The 21998-nt window shown below is 43.7% G+C and overlaps 2 protein-coding genes across 4 annotated transcripts in view; one reads left to right on the top strand and one right to left on the bottom strand.

Annotated features, from left to right (window-relative positions):
* Positions 1-9728, bottom strand: part of KCNG3 (potassium voltage-gated channel modifier subfamily G member 3) — a 42081-nt gene extending 32353 nt beyond the window's left edge. Inside the window, exon 1 of one of the 2 annotated variants that reach the window (XM_014859185.3) lies at positions 8657-9728. In XM_014859185.3, coding sequence (XP_014714671.1) covers positions 8657-9288 — 632 coding nt within the window. In that variant the 5' untranslated portion in view covers positions 9289-9728. Of the gene's footprint in view, positions 1-8623 lie in introns of both variants that reach the window. The other variant, XM_014859184.3, reaches the window with a different exon arrangement.
* A 913-nt stretch (positions 9729-10641) lies between these two features.
* MTA3 (metastasis associated 1 family member 3) overlaps positions 10642-21998 on the top strand; it is a 192678-nt gene continuing 181321 nt past the window's right edge. Inside the window, exon 1 of one of the 2 annotated variants that reach the window (XM_044772308.2) lies at positions 10642-10842. The gene's annotated coding sequence lies outside the window, so the exon portion shown is untranslated. The remainder of the gene's footprint in view (positions 10843-21998) is intronic. The other variant, XM_070512183.1, reaches the window with a different exon arrangement.

Genomic DNA, 21998 nt, shown 5'->3' with positions numbered 1-21998 from the left:
TGTTGTTTTGTCTGATTCATCTGCTCAGCCAAAATGCCTGCATCCTTCCTTAGCCATTCGTGGGTTCCAGCTTTCTAACATATTTTATACTCCTTCAAACACACCACCAAAACATAATGCTCAAAACAGCATGGATGGTGACGGTTGCACAACTCTGTGAATATACTAAAAGTCGCTGAATTGTGCACTTTAAAAGCTGAGTTTGGGGGTCAGCCCCCGTGGCTGAGTGGTTGGGTTCACACGCTCCGCTTTGGCAGCCCAGGCATTTGCCAGTTTGGATCCTCGGCACAGACATGGCACTGCTCATCATGCCATGCTGAGGTGGCGTCCCACATGCCACAACCAGAAGGACCCACAATTAAAAATACAACTACGTATTGGGGGGATTTGGGGCAAAAAAGCAATTAAAAAAAAAAGACTGGCAACAGCTGTTAGCTCAGATGCCAATCTTAAAACAAAATTTAAATAAAAATAAATAAATAAATAAAAGGTGAGTTCTATGGCATGTGAATTATATCCCAATAAAGCTGTTATATATATATATATTTTTTTTTTTTTCTCTAATTTTGTGTGTGTGTGTGTGAGGAAGATTGGTCCTGACCTAACACCTGTTGCCAATCATCCTCTTTTTTTGCTTGAGGAAGACTTTCACTGAGCTAACATCTGTGACAATCTTCCTCTCTTTTATGCGGGACACCACCACAGCATGGCTTTGAAGAGTGATGCTAGGTCCGCACCCGGGATCCAAAGCTGCAAACCCCAGGCTGCCCAAGTGGAGTGAGCGAACTTAACCACTATGCCACCAGGCCTGTCCCACTGTTATATTTTTTAAAAAGGAGATTATTACCAAACATCTGCTATTAAAATGTTATTAATATTAGTTTTCTATTCATTATTAATTGCATTATTGTTATAATGACTATTATTAATAAAGAGTAGTACTGAATTTCATTTATATTTTACAGGGAAATTTGGCAATATCTGTCAAAAAATGTTTTTAAACACAATCCTTTTGGCTTAGCTACTTTTTCACTTTGGAATTTATCCAACATACACACTCACACCAATTTGCAAAGATATGTGAAAAAGATTGTGTTCTATACCACTGTTTGCATGTTTTAAAGACTACAGTCAAACTAACCATTACCCAACAAAGCAGAACAGGGACGTGGGAATCAAACGCCAGGTCACCAATTACCCACTGTGTGAGTCTGACATACTACCTAACCTACCTAAAACTCAGTTAGAAAATGGGTATAGTCATGGCACCACCTCAGAGAACTGTAATGAGACTTAGATGACAAAACACATAAAAACGTAACAAGTGACTAGCATATATTAAGTATTCAATTCATACGGACTATTACAGCCCTCGCTATTATAGACAGGACAGACACTTGTTGAACAAATTGTGGCCCATCCACACGATGGAATACTACACAGATTTTATAAAGAATGAGGAAGATTTATATGCAGTGATATGGAAAGAATTCCAAAACGGTAAGTGAGAAAAACAACTTGCTAAACATTATGGAATGATCCCAATTATAAATTTTAAAAGATACACATACAATATGTATGTGTAATTTATACACATACACATAGTGTGAGTGTGTGCGTCCATTTATATGTGCATAAAAATTTCTGGAAGAACACCCAGAAACTGAGTAACGAGATGGAGGAGAAAGGGGCATGTTTACTCTTCACTTCATTACACTTAGAACCAGACTTTTTTCCAATGAGCAAAGTTTTCATTTAAGAAAAATAAAAAGAATGATGCTGAAAACGACTTGCTTACCACAAAGGAGAAAACAAGCACTTTGATTAAAGAAAAGCTAGTGACAAAAGAAAGTTTCCACTGAATTCTAAAATTGGCAGCAGATAGAGAAAGTCCGCACACATATTAAAAGAAACAGCCCACTGTGCAGGAATAGACTTTAACGGAGGTTCTGGGTTATGTTCAATCCTATCAGAGATCTATTAATTACCGGCTCCTGAAAACATCCACATTATCTGCAAAGTAAAAGCACTGAGACTTTCATCTTCCATTTCAAATACTGCTTTTTATTTTTAAAGCACTTAAAAACCTACTGAATTTATATAATATTGACCCAAAAGGCAAGAGAAATAAAACAACTGATTTTTAAATTTCCATCACCTGGTGTTTCATTTTGATTATTTCATTTTTTAAACTTGGCCTTAATATAACACTGCAAGAAATTTTAACATCTTCACCTCTCCTCCAATTCTCACCATCATGCCACAAAGCAATACAAAGTAGAGATCAAAATTCCAACATGAAGTAACTTTTAGAAATAATTTCTAAGGAACATTACAGCAAGACTTTGCATGCTAAAGAGATTTAAAACTCAAAAGAGGAATACTACTGCTGAGGCTGACTGAGGGACCAGAAGTTGAGAGGCAAAAGGGACCAAAAAGCAAAAGGGATAATTACTTTATATCTGACTCATCTTTCTCCAAGTTTTGACTAGCATAGAGCATCTTTTTATGAAATAGGCAGCAATGCTTAGTAATTTTAAAAGATGACTACGTCTATATGTTAAAATGCCAAAAAGAACATTAATCTCCTTGGCAGTATCAGAATGATACTTGGATGTTACTAGAAAGCAAACTGCCTGAAAAATCTGTAGTTTGTCTCATCAATCAGATAAAACATTAAGAACATCATCATTCTAAGATTAATTAGTTACCAGAATTGTTTATTAAGGAAAGTTGTGAATGGGTTCACCAAAGATCTTTAACAGAGGAGAAAGTCCCGTCAAGGAGATGGTTTTGGTCGTACAGAAAGGAAAATGGTACCATGATCCCTACCCCACTGGCCCTCAGGAGATCCCTCTTCCAGATTCTTCTCCTCACAATACCCCAAGATGGGAAGCAGATTCTGTAGAAAGGAAGTGGATTCACAGCTCACTCCACGTGGACCAAGGCAATTAAGCAAGAGGGACCCCAATGCCTGTGGGTCCCAGCACAGCTTCACTCAATAAACAGTGCCTCATTCCTGCCCAGGGCTGGCAGATGAGTCATCATTAGTAACATAATAGAAATCCGAGTATTTACCCAAAGCCAATCAGTTTGCACCATCCTCACTGCTATCCCCTACATCAAGCCCCACCTTCTCTCACCTGCCAGGTCTTGTCACATCTGCTGTTGCCCCCTCAGTCCATTTTCTACACAGCAGTCAGTGGTATTGTTAAAAGACATCAGATTATATCTTTCCTCTGCTTTAGAAACTTCCAAAGGCTTTGCCGTCACACTCAGAATGAAATCCAAACTCCTTCCCACGGCACACAGGCCCTGCCTGATAGGGGGCCTGCCTCCCCTCGAACCTCATCCACCCCGCTCCCTCCAGTGGACTAGATGCTAGCCCACATGGGCCTTCCTTCTGTTCCGTAGACAGGCCGAGCTCACTGCCACCTCAGAGCATCTACCTTTGCTGTTCCCTCTGTCCACAACACTCTTCCCTCCCTCTTCCAAGGCTGGGTCTTTCTCATCATTCAGGTCTCAAATCCTGTCACGTCCTACTCAAAGGAGCACTCCTGTGGTGTTCTATGCCATGTTTGACTTTGTTTGACTATCTGAAATTCTTATTTTTTTTGCTTACTTTGTTGTCTGTCCCCACCTCCCCCTACCACCACTAGTCCATCAGCTCCACGGGGGCAGGAACCCTGTCTTCTGTACCTCTGTTTCCACAGTGCCTGGCACAGTTGCAGGAGTCAAAAACGGCTGATGAATGGTTAGAATTCATGATTTTTTTTAATCATTATGTATCTTTTCTCAATAAATAGACATTAAAAGTACAACTACTATGTCCCATGCAGGTGTGGTTTCTTTTCTTAGAGAACACAATATTTGCAACTCATATCATAAACAAATGGCTAATTTCTTAACATACTTTTTTAAATCTTCAAACTAAGAAAGTCATTGACAAAATGAGCAAAAGGTATAAATTGTTCACAAAAAAGTAAGATAAATGACTCCTAAATATAGGCAAAGATGCAGAATTTTACTCAAAATAAGGCAAAAATAAATTAAAGCTACTAGATACTTTTCACCTTTCAGCATGGTAAAGATTCAAAGTGTAATAACACTTTGTAGAGTATGAAAAACCATGCTCTCTCATACATTGCTGGTGGCAGTTTAAGTGACATAATCTTCTTGGAGAGCAATTTGGAATTTTCTATGAAAATTACAAGTGCACATGGCCTTTGACCCAGTATCTTAAGTTTCAGGAATTTATCCTATGAACATACTTTCACAAAAGCAAAATAATGTACATGTTCAAGGATATTCACTACAGCATTTCCTACCGACAAAAAAACAACAGAAATATCCAGAAATTACAGGACATCCATTCAATGGAATATTAGGCAGCTGCATGAAAGAACTGGGCAGCTCTTTATTTACTCACATGAAAAAGTCTCCATGACATGTTGGTTAGTTAAAAAAGCAAATTTCAGGAGTTATTATATGTGTTTTTTTGTTTTTTGTAAATACATAAGACATGCTTGTAAATACACCAAATGTCCCTGAAATGACACACAAAATACTAGTAACTTTGGTTACATCTAGGGAAAAGAACTGAATGCCTGTGGGATGGAGAAAGGCTTCCTTTGGTAACTTTTGGACTTTAAATCATTATTTACGTATAGGATTATTAACTATCCAAAACAAATCAACTCAAAAGAATCATATTCATACACAAAAAGTTTTCAAATTATTGATCTGCAAGACCTCTCAAGATTCTTCAAAACTTCAGATTACGTGTTATTCCAAAATTTCAGAGGTTAATAAAAAGAAATCATACACTTATCCTTATTCCTTTTGCACCATAAGTACTTGATGGATAATTATTCCTTGATGTAATAGACTTTTTTCTCATTCTAGCACAGGATCCCATTCTCCTCCACTAAGACTTCCAACACCTGAAGTCCACAGCCTGACTCCCCACAGCTCTTCATTCTATGCCATGGAAGATATATTCCTGGGAGGTTATATTTTGAAATCTAATATAAACAATGGATATTTATTGTGCCTGAATACTAATTTTTTCTAAAAGATGCTGTCACAATAAATAGTATAAGATAATTTAGCAGCCTTCTAGGGCTTTTCATCTCCTCAAGCTTAAGAGTTAGGACATGTTTATATGAAAAAATAACTACCACGCTTGGAAAGATATTACAAATGCCAAATAAGTAGTACAAATAAGCAATCCCTCAAGAAATTCATGAGAAAACACCACATCTACCAGGGTAGTCAGGAAAGGTTTCAAAAGAGAAACAGAACCTGAGTGGGGCTTGATGGATGATCCAATTTCAACAGACAAGGGACTGCACAGTAAGGGACAAATTTCAGGTGATTCACAAACAGGAGAGCAGGCCAGGCTGGACAAACGGAGCCTGCAGGTGGTAGGGAGTGCTCCCAGCACCTGGGAGTCCACTTAAACAGTCCCTGATGCCTGTATCCTTCCAATACCTTGGATTAGTTATGATTCTTCCTAATATCTCCCAGAGTTGTCATTTCTTCTCCATTCTCACCACCTCAGAGCAATCCAAATTCTCATTGCTGCCTCTGCAAAGATCTCCAAACTCGTCCTCCTGTTTCCAACCTCCCCTATCTCCAATACATAGCACACAACTCAAGACATTTGTTATTTTATATGTATAACTCACTCACCCCAAAGCCACCAATGGCTAACCACTGCCTGCAAAATACAATTCCTCTGCCTCTCACCTGAGGCCTTCTAACATCTGCTCTCTACCCAGCTCTCACTCCAGCACTGGATTCACGCTCCCTAAACATAATAAACAAATTTCATGCTTATGCCCACACTGTTGTTTTCATCTAGAAAATTCTCCTTGTTTTGTTCTCAGGCAGGGCACAAATGGTTGTAAAGGTTGTGAACACCACAGTGTACATAAACGACACCCCCTGTCAGTGTTGGGCAGTGCATAACCTCTGCGACCTTCCAAAGATGGCTTGTTTCCATCCTCCCCCACCTTGAAGGCGTTCCCAGAACAACTCAACTCAACCGTTGATCAGCTGTGCCTCTGATTCCTACATCAACAACCTGCTATCTTTTCTTTACAAAAAAAGTTACGGGGGCCGGCCTGGTGGCGTAGTGGTTAAGTTTGTACGCTCTGCTTCAGTGACAGCCAGGGTTTGCCGGTTTGGATCCTGGGCACAGACCTACTCATCACTCATCAAGCCATGCTGTGGCAGCATCCCACATAGAAAAACTAGGACTTACAACTAGGACATACAGCTATGTACTGGGGCTTTGGGGCGAAAAAGAAAAAAAAAGAGGAAGACTGGCAACAAGTGTTAGCTCAGAGTCAACCTCCCTCACCAAAAAAAAAAAAAAAAAAAGTTACAATATTTAGAACACCAACAGTGCCTTGGACACAGCAGATACCCAAAAGATGCTTGCAAATTCTAATGGGATAAGCCAAGAAAGGTAGATTGTGGTTAAACTGCAGAGAGCCTTGAAGGCCAAGAAAGAAGTTTTGATTTTATTTGGTAGATGCCAAATGTGGTTAAATGATCAGAATCATTTTTAAGAAAGATTAAATTTCAGCAACCACACGCTAGCAGGGTTTGAAAGACTATAGTGAAAGTGCCAGCTTAGGGGCCCTCATGGTTGGAGGAGGCCTGTGGGACGCTCCCTCCGTAGTGTGCAGCTTCCTCAGTCCTTTATTATCCTTCAGTTTTTCTGTTTGGAATTATAGATACAGTTTCCTATACCTACACTCAGAGAGTGAAGCTTAAAATTGGGCCATTAAGCCAAGAAAAACATGCTTTGCCTGAAATATCTGGGTATCTAGGAAACAGTTCTGACGTGAATAATTATATACATACATAAAACACATATACAAATTAAGCATTACTCTTATCTTCTTCCTTCACTTCTTTTCCAGTCTTCCTCTTTTCCATCTGTCTCTTCGCTTTTTGGTTTCTCTCTCTCTCACTAAAATTATTATTCACATCTCGCATTTCTTTCCAAATGCTTTACATTAAAGATCTCCAAACCATCCTCCCCTTTCCCAAAATTCCCTCCATCCCCCCAGAATTATTACTCAGGTTATTTTACTGTTTTTGCTTATATACTGATTAGCTAACTGCCTCAACATTCATACTAATAACTCAATTGTCCTGTTTCCTTCGCTAATGTAGCTTGAACTTGCACTAACCTCAGAATTCTACAGTTACTAGTGAATCATTTCAAGGCCAATCATTTATGGCTCATTTTCCTATGGCCCTCTGAAAGAATCAAGGGCACTTATGCATTTAGGTATATAAATTAATTTCATTGTACTGGTGGAGTACAAATAAGTAATTCTTATCTGTAAATTGAAAACTCAGTTAGAACCTAATACATTAAACAAAATGAGTTTCCTAATGAATTTCCTTTCAAAGCATGTATCTTAGATTTCATGCCAAGATGGCATATCAGTAATGGACTCTGTGGTACTAGACAATTTTATTTACTTCTTAGATTTAAATAGAAATCTTTACTCTCCAGAGGAAGACTACCATGTGGAAGTAATCCACTGCAATATCAAGGCACAGAGCACCATTGGAAACTGCACACGCCTATCAGCAAAAGATTACCAGGCAGCAACCTTATTTAAAAAATGAATGGAGGGGGAATCTTAACACAGTATCAAAGGTAAAACAGAATATACAGTTTTGTGTTTGTGCTCAAAGAGGCTGTCTCCCTTGAAGTCCAACTTTACTTTGTTTATTCCTCCCACCACATATGCAAAATAAACTCACCAGAACTGAAAACAGAAGTTATGTTATCACTATTGAAAGGTAAGCACGATCTAAGGAAAGATTAAAATATTTTCCTCTCACCCTAGTAAAGTGAAAATAAAAAACATTACCTACTCCAATACTGTTTTAAGATTTAAGGCAGTTTAAATTTTTCTCCCTTCCCACCCTTCAGATCCCTCTGAGAGCCACAGCGCGAATCTCTGGTACCAAGTGGTGGCCAGGTGCTTTGCTGCCAACTCCACACTTTGCAGGAAAAGAAGAGAGCAAAGGGCACAGACATCTATTATTGAGAGTCTATCGTTAAGTTAATCTCCTTTAGAATACAACAATTCCATTAGAGCACATACTACGCAGAGAGCATAGAACGTGTGGGCAGTGTATAGCAGACCACATTTCAGATAGCAAGACTTCATCTATTCAAATATCACCAAAAATTGGCAAATAACTCAAATTGCTCTTAGTCCAAGGCTAAATTGTTGAATACTAATAATAAAGTTTATTAAAATATAATTAACCGGCTGCCATTTGCTCAAAAGTAAACTAAAAAGATGAGAGGCTTGTTTATCTCTCTCTGCCCCTCCCCATCCTGGCGATTCGCTCTCAAGAAGGGGGTCAAGTGTATAGACCCGAGCAGGCTTATGTCCGGGAAAAGAGGGGGGCGGTAAAGGACCAACCCGTCTTCTGGCGGGCCGCGCCTGGGGCCTTGTTGGGCCCTGAACCCAGCCTGGCTCAACCTCCCGGAGGCAAACAGGACGGAGACGGGACCGACGGACGGGACGGACAGACGCGACAGGACGGACGGGACGAGCAGAGAAGCAGTGCGTCCTACCCGGAGGGCTCCCTCCCAGGGCCGGCGGAGTACCTGCTCCGGTCATCCAGGCTGCGGTTGTCGGCCGCCGCGGCGCGCCAGTCGGGCAGGGTGCTGGCGCACAGCACCACCATGGACACGATCACGAAAACCACCGACACGCTGGCCAGGATCTGGGCGGCCAGCGACGACGTGGGCTCCTCGAAGGTCCGCCGCATGCGCTCCAGCCAGCGCCTGGAGGGGGCCGCCTCGGCACCGCCGGGTCGCGCCTCGTCGCGGCCCAGCGCGCCCGGCTCGTCGGCTGAGTAGAAGGTGTAAGTGTCGGACATGCGGTCGTCGAGGCGGCGCTGGCAGCAGTACTCGAGGTGCGCGCCCTCCAGGCCCCAGTAGATCATCTCGTTGTAGAAGGAAAGCTCGCACATCCGCGGCGCGAAGCGCAGCTTGCCATGGCCGCGCACGTAGAGCAGGATGAAGCCGAAGGCCTCCGAGTGCCGGTCGAAGAAGTACTCGTTGCGCTCGCGGTCGTAGTCGTCGCACACCTCGAGCACGTCGCGCTCCGAGCGGCAGCCGTGCAGCCGGCTCACGCGGCGCAGCGGGAAGTCCTTCAGCAGCTCCCGGGACAGCGAGTACCGGGCGCCGCCCACGTTCAGCACCACCGAGGCCGCCCCGCTGCGCCCGAAGGTCATGGCTGGCCGCCACGAAGCCCCGAGGCCGAGGGCGCCGCCGCCGCCCCCCGGGGTCTGCCTGTCTTGGGCCGACGGGGGAGCGCGCCGTCGGGGCCCGCGGTGCTGTCCGGCGGGCTCTCCCTCGGGGCTCCGCTCCTGCCCTTCGCTGGCTCGGGGGCCACTCGGCTCTAGCCTGCTCGGCAGCCCGGCGTCACCGCTAGCAACGCTCCCTCCGCGCGGCGGTACCTGCAGGTGGCCAGGGAGTCCCCTCCGGCTCCAGCGCTGCGCCCCGCTGGCCGAGAACGAGGCTGTCAGCGCCGCCGCCTCTCGTGCCCGGGGGATGCCCCCTCCGAGGCCGGGGTGCCCTTTCAAGGCGGCGGCGCTGTCCCCCCTGAGGGGCGCGGGCGCCGAGAGGAGGCGCCGATGCGGGATGGCTCCGGGTCCCCGGCGATCCCTCTGGTCGCGGCTCTGGCAGCCGCCCCGCCGCCGTCCAGAGGCGAGAGGCAAAGTGAGCGGGTTCGCAGGCGGAGAAGAGCCGGCTCGGAGAGGCCGGGGCGGGGCCTCCTCGCGGTTCCCCCTCCTCGCCTCGCGGCCCCGCTCCGCTCACCTCCCTCCGCGCGCCGCCCTCCTCTTCCCACCCGCGCCCGCACCGCCCGGGCTCGCTCGGGCTGGGATTCCCCGGCGCCCCGCCCTAGACCTCGGGCTCCCCGCCTCGCAATGCCGTCCTCCCGCTGCGCTCCCGCCCGCAGAGGCCGGGAGAGGTCCCGGGGCGGGGATGCGAGGACCGGGGAGCCCCGGTTGGAGGGGGGAGCACAGCCCCGCGGCCGGGGTGCCTGCTCCCGCGTCCCTCCCCGAGCCATTGGGATGACTTGGGCAGCCCCCAAGGGTCCTTTTAACAGCCCCCAAAGTGAGGCGACAGGAGGGTAAGGAAGGGTGAGGACTGGAGTGCGGGATTTGAGGGGCAGGGACAGACGGCGTTGGGAGAGCTTTTTCCAGAAACTATCCGGAACCCATCTCGGTTTCTGAGACCGCCCCAAAGGATTTCTTAGAGAAGGCACCCCAGCAATCGGTTTTCTAGTCTACTTTGCTCTTCCTCTCCCGGTGCTGACATTCACGTACCGCGTGCTCTGAAGGCGGCCACACACCCCAGCAACCAGCCTCGGGGCCTCGCTGCCGCCCGCCCTCCCGCGGAGGGGAGCGGCCCTACCCCCGCTTTCTGGGGCGTCAGTCCTAAGAGGGCGCCTACGTGCAGTGCGCCTGGACCCTCTCGTGACGCTCCCTGTAGAGTGGGGTGAAAGTCTGGGGAGAATCGCCCTGCCACTGGCAAGAACAGAATTTCCCGTTGCCTTCGTCTGCATCTCCTTTTTTAAGGTCTTGATTTCCCCCGTGCACCCCCGAGTCGGCTGCAGCACCGGCCCTTGGAGCTTGAAGAGCCCCGAACTGCCTCGCGCTCTGGTCGATGCCCAGGGAGTGGGTTCCACCTTGCCAGAGACTATTTTAAACTGCTACCCGCAATTCACACGACATCCGACACCGGCAGCCCAGCCCACGCAGTGCCCGCCAGAGGCGAAACAGGTGAGTTGTAAGGCAAACGATGTTAAATGCATAAACAAATGCTGGAATTAAAAATAAGAGTCGGGTGGGGTGGGATGCGGTCATCTGACCTCATAGTAACCCAGCTGGTTACTGGGAAGGGTTTTACTTTGCCCTTCACTTTTTGTAATGTTGTAGGGTTGTCCCGTGCCCACTAGAGGTCACCATAAAGAGTCATTTTGCTAGTGTGGTTCTGGTGTGGATTCCTAGTGAAAAAGCAGACACTAAAAATTGGAGTGATCTCTCTCACAAAGTAAAATCACTCTGGGTGGTTTTTTGAGGAATGAAAATCTCTGTAAATTGTTTATCCCTAGTCTTGGATAATTTATCTTAAAAGCACTTAATGTGATTAAAAGCTCAAAAACTGGAGTTGTTTGCTAACTACTAAACCGGGAAAACATCCTGAAGGAAATGAGTTTCGAGACAGAATCGAAGGCGGGGATGGTCATGAGCAGGCAGAGAGAAAGAGCAGAGCATTCCAAGTAGCAAAATCCCAGATGTGGAGGATTAAAATCGTTAAAGAAACTAATGCATTTGCTTGGCTGAAAGATGGGGATCTCAACTGCAGAATTCAGATTTCATCCTATAAGCAATGGGATACCTGAAGAGTTTAATAACAGAAATGGCTTGATGAAAGCTTTATTTCAGGAAGATTCCTTTACCCTTTGGTTTATTCTAAGAGGGCTATTTCTGCAACCGAACGGGAATCCCACCCCTAAATGTTTGTAGATGAGGAAGGGTCAGTTCCGAGAAGCAGGGAGACCAAGGACTCAGCAGGGCTTGGAAATGGATTTGTTATAGGATTATGAGATTGGAGAAAAGTTTGCAGATGTGAGCCAAGAGAAGAGCCTGGCTTCACACCAGCAAGAGCCAATTCCTCTGGGAGTTGTTAAAAATAGTTTCTAGAAGCATCACAAGCAACAGAACACAGAACAACTATTCTGTTGATTATTTGCTCCAAGATTACTATATTTATTTCCTGTGTTCTCTATCTGAAATCTCTTGAAAGTCGATTCATTGAACCCATTGAAGAAATATCACATATTAAATTAAATTTGAGTTTAGGAAACAAATTAATTTGACGACAATACACTTTGCCTCCTAGGTATATTTTCATAAAATTTCTCAGAGAGATAGATTTAAATCATTTCATTTGTTTCAAGAGTAATATTCTTATTTGGTTTTAATATCATCAACTACTGCAGCAGCAGCAATACCTAAATCATTTTCTTAAACAAAAGAAACAGTAAGATGCAGAAACGATTGGCTTGTCTCCAACTAATCTGGTTAGAAAGCATTCCTAAAAACAATTCTATCCCTTTGTACTTTGAAAAGAAGATTATGTGGAGAATTATTACATCTAAATTCTTTTCTGGATTCTGGATGATATTTTGGATCTTCATATATAAATCTTTAGAATGCATTAAAATGTAAAGGCATCAGGCAGAATTTTAGAATTTGAAGGAAATGTGAGATTTTCTACTCTTAATTTATTAACCCATTATTTAGAAAGGAGTAACAAGGTTTCAGAGATATGACTGTGCCTTGCCCAGCAAGGTTCCCCGGCTGGCAGTATCATGGTAAAGACGAGGCTGGAACCAGGTTTTCTAGTTTCGAACTCTAGTCACTCCATCTGCAGGGCCTGCATTGCTGTCGCAGCCTTCTGTCTCATCTCTGGGCACTCCAGTTCTTTTCTCCCTCTGTGAACCCTGTATTATGCCACCGGACAGCTCTCCTGTTCATTTTCATCAAGTCATTCCCCAGTTCAAGAACCTAAAAGATCTACAAAATTACAAATTGTCCATACAGTAAAGTCCAAGCTGATTGTTAGGGCCCTCCCTCAATTCACATCCTGGCTGCACAACTTATTTGCTAAGTGTCTTGGAGCAAGTTCCTTAACATCTTTGAGCCTGTTTTCTCACCCATAGAACAGAGAGAATGATTGCTCTATCAGAGGGGTGATGTGAGGATTAAATGAGATGGTGTGAGGGTGGTAAATTGCTCAGTGCATGACAGTGGAAAAATCTCACTTCATGTATGCTTCCACTGGCCCAAACAGGCCATGCTCATCCTCATTCTGGGTTCTAAATGAATACAAATTGGATGAGTGAATTGATTCATCTAAAAATATGACCAATCACAAGTAACCTGAAACATCAAACATTCAGTGAAAAGTTGAGACCCTTATGCTACTGAATCTGGGTTGAACAGAGATTCATCCAACATTTTGCACTGCATGACTGGATGTGTTCAGGGACTCTGAACACCTTGCCCCAAAGCTTTATAAATTGAAATACCCTGTGGGCACTACTGGCCCTTGCAGCTTACTTACCAACTCTGCTTTAAAAAGCCCTCGCTCTGCTGTTGATGCTTATTTCCAAGCGTTTGTGTTTAAACCAGTTTATTTCTCAGCATCTGCAGAATCAGTGGATGCTTTAAAGAGTCAGTTTTTTGAGTGGAAATGTAGTCTTCCAATGTCTCTATTTTTATATAAATAAAAGACTCTAATGACTTCGCCCACTATGCACAAGTACCCCTAAGAAGGTTAAGCTGCAACTTTCAATAAACTGCCCTCAGAACCATCCTACCACATGGACCCCATTCTTAAAGGGGAGAAGCCACCAGAGGGACATGTCATCCCCATCCCACACCAATGTCCTTGCCTTTTTCTCTGCTCCAGAACACTTAATGCTCTTATGCAAGCAAAAGGAAGACTATCTTCCTTAGATCTCCACTTTGAGAGGGTCACTGTGTAATCATTATAGAGGAAGCAAAATTTTACCTCTACCCTCTTAGGATTTTCAACTGGGCCTGAAAATTAGAGTGATATAACACCGACTAATGGAAGAAAAGCATACAAATTTATTTTATATAAGTTTTGCATGACACAGTAGCCTTCATAAGGAAATGAAGACCCAAAGAAGTGGCAGAATCTAAATGCTTTTATACTATGTTGAACAAAGAGAGAGAATAGCGGAAAAGTAACTAAAATATGTGGGGCGGCTAAAGGAAGACAAGAATTGTTTTAACAAGGTCTGTTGATACAGAATTCCGTCAGCTTCAACTTCCGGTCCTTGATGATGAAAATGGTACTTTCCTCCTGGTACAGGGAGGACATCTTCCATATGGGGTTTTTATCTCCTGCTTTTAGGAAGAAAAGGGGGAAGTCAGAGCACCCTTCTTGTACCTGATGTTTTTGTAAGAGCTTTTAGTTCAAAGTAATCCTTATGCCAAAGCGGCATATTCTGGGGTGGCATATCCTGCTCCCCTTCATCATTAGCAGCAAAAACATTTTTGGTACCATTACAGAAGGGCCCCACTCTCCTTTATCGTCACCCAACCCTCACTCCTGTCCTGCTGCTGTGTTGAATTGTGATGTGGTGGCCCTTCTCCCCACCACCACTCTGTGTCCCTTACTCCTTCCAGTGACTAAGCGCCCTTTCTATGTGGCACCACTAGCTCAGCTTTCCACAAAAATACTCTTACTATTACCCTCATTTTCCAGATGAGGGAATGAGGCCGCAAGTGGTTACACTTGCTCAAGGACCCACAGCTTCCAGGAAGTACTGGACCCAGTACTGAAACCCAAAGTCCATGCAGCCTCTCTTGCCTCCCATGCTGACCACCAGCTCTCCTCTCTACCAACCATCAAACACCCCAGGGGAGGGAGGAACAAGTTAGGTAATACCAGAAGAAGCAATCTGACAAATTTTGAATGTGGGTCATTCTACAAGATAGCTAATCTTCAAAAAGTCAGTTTCATATCCTGAAATATTGAAGGAGATGATATAATGTCTAGTATTTGCTTCAAAATAATGAGGGGGAGGGGCAAGTGGGTGGGAATATAGAGGAGACAAAATTGGCCGTGTGTTGATCATTGTTGAAGCTGGGTGATGGGAGTTCATTATATTAATCTCTCTCCTTTTGTATTTATTTCAAATTGTCCATAATAAAAAAAGTCAAAATGAAAATTGTAAACCTTGAGCTTTATTTAAACTTATTTTTGAATGTTGACAGTTATTCCTTCAGTCTGAACCAGAATGCACTCTTTCATAATATTTTTTTTTTTAAGATTTTATTTTTTTCCTTTTTCCTCCCAAAGCCCCCCGGTACATAGTTGTATATTCTTCGTTGTGGGTCCTTCTAGTTGTGGCATGTGGGACGCTGCCTCAGCGTGGTTTGATGAGCGGTGCCATGTCCACGCCCAGGATTCGAACCAGCGAAACACTGGGCCGCCTGCAGCGGAGTGTGCAAACTTAACCACTCGGCCACGGGGCCAGCCCCGACTCTTTCATAATATTTATAATGAAGAGTCCCTTCAGTTTCTCCAGAGTGTAAAAAAGCTCAGCACACATTTGACCATGTCTATTAAAATTTTAAATGCACACACCCGGGCCAGCCCCGGTGGCCTAGTGGTTAACTTCAGCGCACTCCACTTTGGTGGCCCAGGTTCACAAGTTTGGATCCTGGGCTCGGACTTACACCACTCATCAGTGGCCATGCTGTGGCAGCAGCTCACAAACAAAATAGAGGAAGATTGGCAACAGATGTTAGGTCAGGGCGAATCTTCCTCAGCAAAAAATAAAATAAAATGCACACATCTAGTGATCTAGCAATTTTAACACCAGAAATTTATCCTACAGATATAGTCACATATTTCACAAAGAGTCATTTTCAATAGCGAAAGTCTAGAAACAACCTAAATGTCCATAATTAGGGGACTGATTACTTAAATAATGGCATATCCTTGAACCTAGTGCTGTTGTTCATGTAGGCTCATATGGAACCATTTCTAAGCCAAATTGCTAAACAAAAAAGCCTAGGTCCTGGGCTGTGGGCTAAATTATTCCTTCTTTATGTTAAAGATATGTAGATATGGATATAGATATAGATACATGATAAGATTTCTGAAAGGATACGTAAAATACAGTTATGGGTGGCTGTTTCTTGGTTGAGGGACTGGGAAGTTTAGGGTAGATATGAGACCTACTTGTTATTGGTTATTGTAAACCCTTTTTTTAATGGAGTGCAAGGATTATGTTTTCAGTTTAAAAAAATATTGTTGAAAAAAGAAAGAAAATCTCAGCACGTATCCTCCTACCAGATTCTCTTTATCCTCAGGCCCACCCTTGCCGTGTTCTGCCTCCCCCTCTGCTCAGTTATATCTGGGGCCAAGCACCTGCTGCTCCCTCTGCCTGGAACATTCTGACCCAGAGCATTACGTGACTGACTCCTTCTTGTCCGTCAGTTCTCAGTTCAAATGTCACTTCCTCAGAGAGGCCTTCCCTGATCACCCATTCTAGCATATCAATCTATTTTTTTTATTCCCTATTACTATTAAAAAAAAATCATCTTGCTCATCCACCTGTTTCTTGTTTATCATCTATCCTCCCACCAAACTCTGCTCACTCCCTTGGAGAGCAGGGACCCAGGATCTAGTTCAGAGTGGTGTCCCCAGCTCCTAGAACAGTGCCAGGCTCCTTGTTGAAACTCAATAACTATTTGTTCAGTGAAGGAATGAATGATTATTACTGTTGATTACAAGAATGTTCTCTGAGTGCTGAACTGGCAGTATCAGTGTATACATACATTGAGGCTGGAATTGACCATCTTGGGAAATTCAGGCTCTTTCTGAAAAACCACTTCAATTTTGTTAAATGGTTGGCATACTAGCAGAGAAGATCTTGGCACTGCTTTCCCCCTGTGCCTACAGTGTGTGCCAGCTTCCTGGCATTTAAAAGCACTGCAGAAGCTCTACTCGTTCAGCAGACCCCAACCCTGGGCCATTCAGCACCCCTATGTTCCTCACCTACAAGATACTTCAGTTAGAAAACTTCTTGGAATCAGCACTAGTCGTGTCTGGGTCCCATCATGCACCCATACCTGTCCCTGGAGGAAGGAGATAAGCTGGAAGCAGACAAGGGACTACAAGGAAAGAACTGTCCGCCATTGAATCGAACACTTCAAAATTGTTACCAAAAAGATAAATAATACTGTCCAGAAAGGACTGGATGTGGCTCCAGGAGGTTCTGTGTGTCTTGGCTCAGGAACTACAGGGAACATGGAAAGAAATGGAAAAGGCTGTCGTCCTGGTGGTAGATTGACATCTCAGACACCTCACTGCCTGATTGGGTGCCCAAGATCAGGAGAAGAAGCTTTCCAGTACAGCAGGCCTTGAGCCCAGACAGGAAGGAGGTGGAAGAGCCAAGCAGAGAGAAAGGGATTCCCCCACTCTGCCCCTTATTACGTCACAGGGCGTATTCAAACAGCCTGAGAGAAAAATCAAAGATGTTTTCAAAGTGAATGAAAGTTCCCCACTGTGTTTTATCCATTCTGCAAAGATGAGAGCAGCCTTTATCAACGTTAATGAACCAAAATTAACTAGTATAGGATTCAGCTTTCGAAAACACCTGCTGTTCTCATCCTTCTGTCCCTGTAACAATCTATTTCCCTGCTCCACAATCCCAGCCATCCTCCCCCCACACCCCGCTATTATTTCTGCCTCAGAGGAAAGATTGGGGCTGGGGTTGACTGAAGCAAAGCGTATGGTATTCCTGGAAATGATCTTCTCATTGTAAATGCAACTAAAATAGCATTGGCTCTGCACTTAATAATTGATATACTCTTCAACAGCCATTGCATTTTTCTTCAAGGTACAGGATTTAAAATACAGACCATTTTTCTCCAGTTCTTATAATAATCCAGTTCTGGTGTATGTGATCCCCTTACCCTTCTATGGTTAAAAAAAAAAAAAACCCACGGCCATTTGCCTCAGTTTTCCATGAGTCACGTGTTCTCACAGGTTAGCAAAAAATAACGCTCTTAGTGGAAAGCTGAGAGGTCCAGCAATCTGGAAGATGTGCAGTTTTTAAAGGAGGTTTGGAGCCGATGCAATTAGGTTAGTGGAAGCCTGTCACAGGCCCGGGTCAGAGAACAGAGCCTATGGCTCAGTGAAAAATGCTGAAGTGACTGCCGGCTCTAATTCCATGTGGTCGAGCAACATCGGGTCCTGTCCCCAGATAGGACCTTCCTCTGCCTGCGAGGAGCCTTGTCCTCTGCTTAACATTTGTTGGTGCCTTAGGTCTTCTAAGTAGGATTTTTCCTTTATAGAGAAAAGTAATCACAAATAAAAATTTTTGTAGCAAAGGACACTGAGAAGCTTTTTATCCCCTTTCGCTAGCTCCTATCGTGATGAATGAAACTGCAAGAACAATTAGAGCAAATGTCAGTGTAAATCTCCAAAGAAAGAAGAAAATAGGCTTACCAAGTTTCCTTTGATGATGCCAAGGCATTCTCTTCCCCGGTTATAGTGTGTATTTAACTTCGATAGTGTCAAGGGATTAGCAAACACTCGATGACTATACCAGTGGTCTGTCTCAATAGCAACAGACACTTATGGAAAGGAGAAATTGTGAATATAACTTCCATTGAATCAGCATTAGTCAAGACTTTCAATTTATAGTTCATTGTGATTTCACCCTAGTAACCAACTCAAGAGTGATATTTATATCCTATATAGATTAAACAGTACTGAGACATCCCCTTACTTATAAGACCCTTAAGGAAACTCCAGTTTTAATGGTGCTACTCAAACAATCAATTCTCCCAGACTGTGAAAATGTGAGGTATACAAGTAATATTGCCACTTCATTTGATTCAGTCACCATGGTGTCCCCTAGGAGAATGTTCACTCTGCCCTTACTTCTAACTTGCTAAATAATCAACTTGGCACATAGGAGTGGCTGGCATTTCCAGTTACCCCTTCAGTGGACACCCCATTTTGTCTCTACCTTAGGAAGAACCTTGTTACATGTTTAAGGAATTTTTTGGATGTTAAATTGTAGTAATTTATATTGCAAAAACCAGTTGGGATTGGAGGGATTATAAGGGATAGAATAACTACTTGGAATACATTGTTCCTATTCAGAATTTGACCAAAAAAGGATTTTGCAGTCACTGAGCTCGAGTAGGTCACTCTTCTTGGTTTAACAAATATCCTTAGAACTGAACATTTCAGAGGCTAAAAAAGAACCTTCCTGAGAAGGCCACTAGGAGGCATAGGAAGAAAAGAGCAGAGACCACACCCCAGGAAAAGGATGGACTCAAAATTAAGAAGGCAGTGGCCTCCTGAGGCCATCTGGCCGCTGGTAACACCAACCTAAAGCTAGCAAGAGACCCAGCTCCATGGAAAAATATAACCAGGCTTATCAGGACCCTCAAAGTATTCTTTGGATAGCTACACAGGACAGAGAAAAGGGTAGAACTTCCAGAGCATAGAAAGAGGGACATTTGGAAAATTAAGCCCAGCTGACTTGAAGCCCAGAAGATGAGTGCTAGAGACAGTGAGCTGGGAATCGGGGAGAACCTGAGAGAGTCAGAGAAGCAGTAGGATGGGCAGGCATCCCAGGCTGGTCTGAGGGGCAAATGGAGGCTAAGGCCCTGGAAGGATCTCAGACTCCCATCAGACCCAGGCATGCTGGTCCCCCTCCTTCACCTCAAGTGGAGAGACAGAAGTGAGAGCTTGAAGAATCCCAGGTCTGCAATAATGAAAATTGGGCAAATCATGGTTATCTTAGGACAAGAAAATTGTGCTCCGCTAGCTCACCACTTCTATGCTATTTGTAAAAAATCTATACTTTTACATTTTCCTTTGTATATACATGTGTGTGTTTATTTTAAAAGCCCTTTCTGTAAAACTCAGTCTGTGTTTGTTAAGCTGAAGGGAGAGGGCTTTTTGGCCATACTTGAGCTTCTGGGCGGCAGCAGCAGAGATAAATTATAGGAAGCACCATAAACACTGCTCCTTTTTCCTTTGATCTAGGCTTTTTATTAAGCACAGAAAATGGATATATATTCGTGAAACTCAAGCCTTTTCTGTCCCAACTCAACCCAGCTTTCTAAATGTCTCTCTCCTTCCCCAACAATGGTTTTATAGAATTCTGATTTTTACAGGCTTACAAACCCAAGGCAAATGTTGTAGTTTTATTTTACAAAATGGCAATACCTTTATTTAGGAAGGAAAGAAATGTCTGCAGAAGCTTAAGTCTAGGATTGAAATAGTAAATGTGACTAAAGAATCTAGTGGTAACAACTTATGGACATCAGGCCAGCCAAAGCCCCCCAGTACATAATTGTATATTTTCAGTTGTGGGTCCTTCTAGTTGCGGCATGTGGGATGCCGCCTCAGCACAGCTTGATGAGCCGTGCCATGTCTGCACCAAAGATCCGAAGCGGTGAAACCCTGGGCCGCCCAAGCGGGAGCGTGCAAACTTAACCATTCAGTCACGGGGCCGGCCCCCCAGCCAAAGCCCATTTAAGCAGCCTTAAATGTAGAGAGAAAGCAAAGGAGAGAATGAGTAGTAAGGTATTCAAAGAAATTAGGAAGCCAAAATGGAAACAAAAGTAGGCCTATGCAAAAGTATAGCACACTTTACTTTAGGTCAGGAAACAGCAAAGCATGAAAATACAGTTGAGTTGAGCACACCCAGTACTCAGATCTTAGTTTCTAATACCATTCTCCAATAAAAGAAAGCAGGGCTCCTTGGAGAAATGGCTGATTCTAGAGCTGGGGTAGGGAATATACACGATGAAACTGGAGTATCTTGTAGTGCCAGAAAGTAAGGAAGTGCTAAAACAAACAAACAAAACCACCACAATGATGGCGGTATGTCAAAGCAACAGAGGAGCAAACTGAAACAGCTTCCAATGGCCAAAGCTGGAGGAATTTGAGCAAAAAAATAAAGTAGCATTGGAGTATAACCCAAAGTATAAAATAAATATCCATGAGTCCATACTGATAGAAATAAATGATTGCATGGATAGATAGGTAGGTAGGTAGACAGACAGACAAACAGACATATGGAGAAAAGACAAGCCTCCCATGCAGAATAATCCTAAATAACTCGTGTGGGTGCTCCACCCTCAAGGAGGTGGAGCATAACTTCCCACTCCTTAAGTGTAGGTTGTTCAGTGACTTCCTTCCAGAGAGTGCAGTATAGAAGGGTGGAAAAAACATTGACTTTACAGTGGAGGAAACTGGCAAACTACCTCAGCAAAGCGATCAAGGTCAACATCACCAATGATGTCATGTTAATAGTAAGTATCCCTTGATATGAGGAGATGAGAATGATGCTTTACTTCTGTGGTCTTCCTCCCCAAAACCCATAACTCCAGTCTAATCATGAGAAAAACATCAGACAAATCACAATCGAAAGACATTCTGAAAAATACCTGACCAGTACTCCTCAAAACTGTCAAGGTCACCAAAAACAAGGAAAGTCTGAGAAACTGTCACAGCCAAGAGGAGCTTAAGGAGATGTGACAACTAAATGTAATGTGGTATTCTAGATGGGATCCAGGGACAGAAAAAGGACATTAGGTTAAAAAATTAAGGAAATCTGAATAAACTATGGACTTTAGTCAATGACAGTGTATCAATATTAGTTCATTAATTATAACAAATGGACCATCCTAATGTAGGTTGTTAATAAGTGAGGACACTAAGTGTGGGGTATATGGAAACTCTTTGTACTGCTCTCTCAATTTTTCCGTAAATCTAAAATTGTTCTAAAAATAAAGTTTATACTTTAAAACATGTAGTTGACTTCAAGAAAAATGCAAACACAAATCAGGGTAGCAGATTCATGATAGATCTCAAAAAGGAAAGGTAAGTGTGTTAGAGACACTTTTAGTAGGAGTTGCCTGAGGATCTGACTGTTCCTCAGTCTACCTTGATGGCCCCTGCTCCTGTCTCTGCCCCTCAGTCTAACGTTTGTGTTCCAAACCCTATATATGCAGGCCCTCTCTAGACCTTCAATCCTTTTTCAGTTGCCCAGAGGACATCTCCATCTGGATGTTCCACAGGCACTACAAAATCAACTTGTCCTAGAGCAAATCAATGACCCTCTTTATTTCCTATCTTGTTTGTACCACCACCCACCTGCATCTGTCTACCCAGCCTTATGCCTTAAGATGCTGCCCCATAAGCATAAGTGAACAGCTGTGTGTTATGACAGGCTTCCCAGAATTGGTTCCTCAGTGCTCCATTAAATCATTACCTTTGCTTGTCTCGGGCCACTCTATTATTGGCTCTCATCCATTCCTTGGTTCCTCTTCTGTTTGGCATTTCCTCTCTGACA

The sequence above is a fragment of the Equus asinus genome, chromosome 6 (assembly GCF_041296235.1).
Source record: "Equus asinus isolate D_3611 breed Donkey chromosome 6, EquAss-T2T_v2, whole genome shotgun sequence".
Classification (NCBI taxonomy): domain Eukaryota; kingdom Metazoa; phylum Chordata; class Mammalia; order Perissodactyla; family Equidae; genus Equus; species Equus asinus.
The sequence above is the reverse complement of the archived record's forward strand: the minus strand, read 5'-3'. Positions and strand labels throughout refer to the sequence as shown.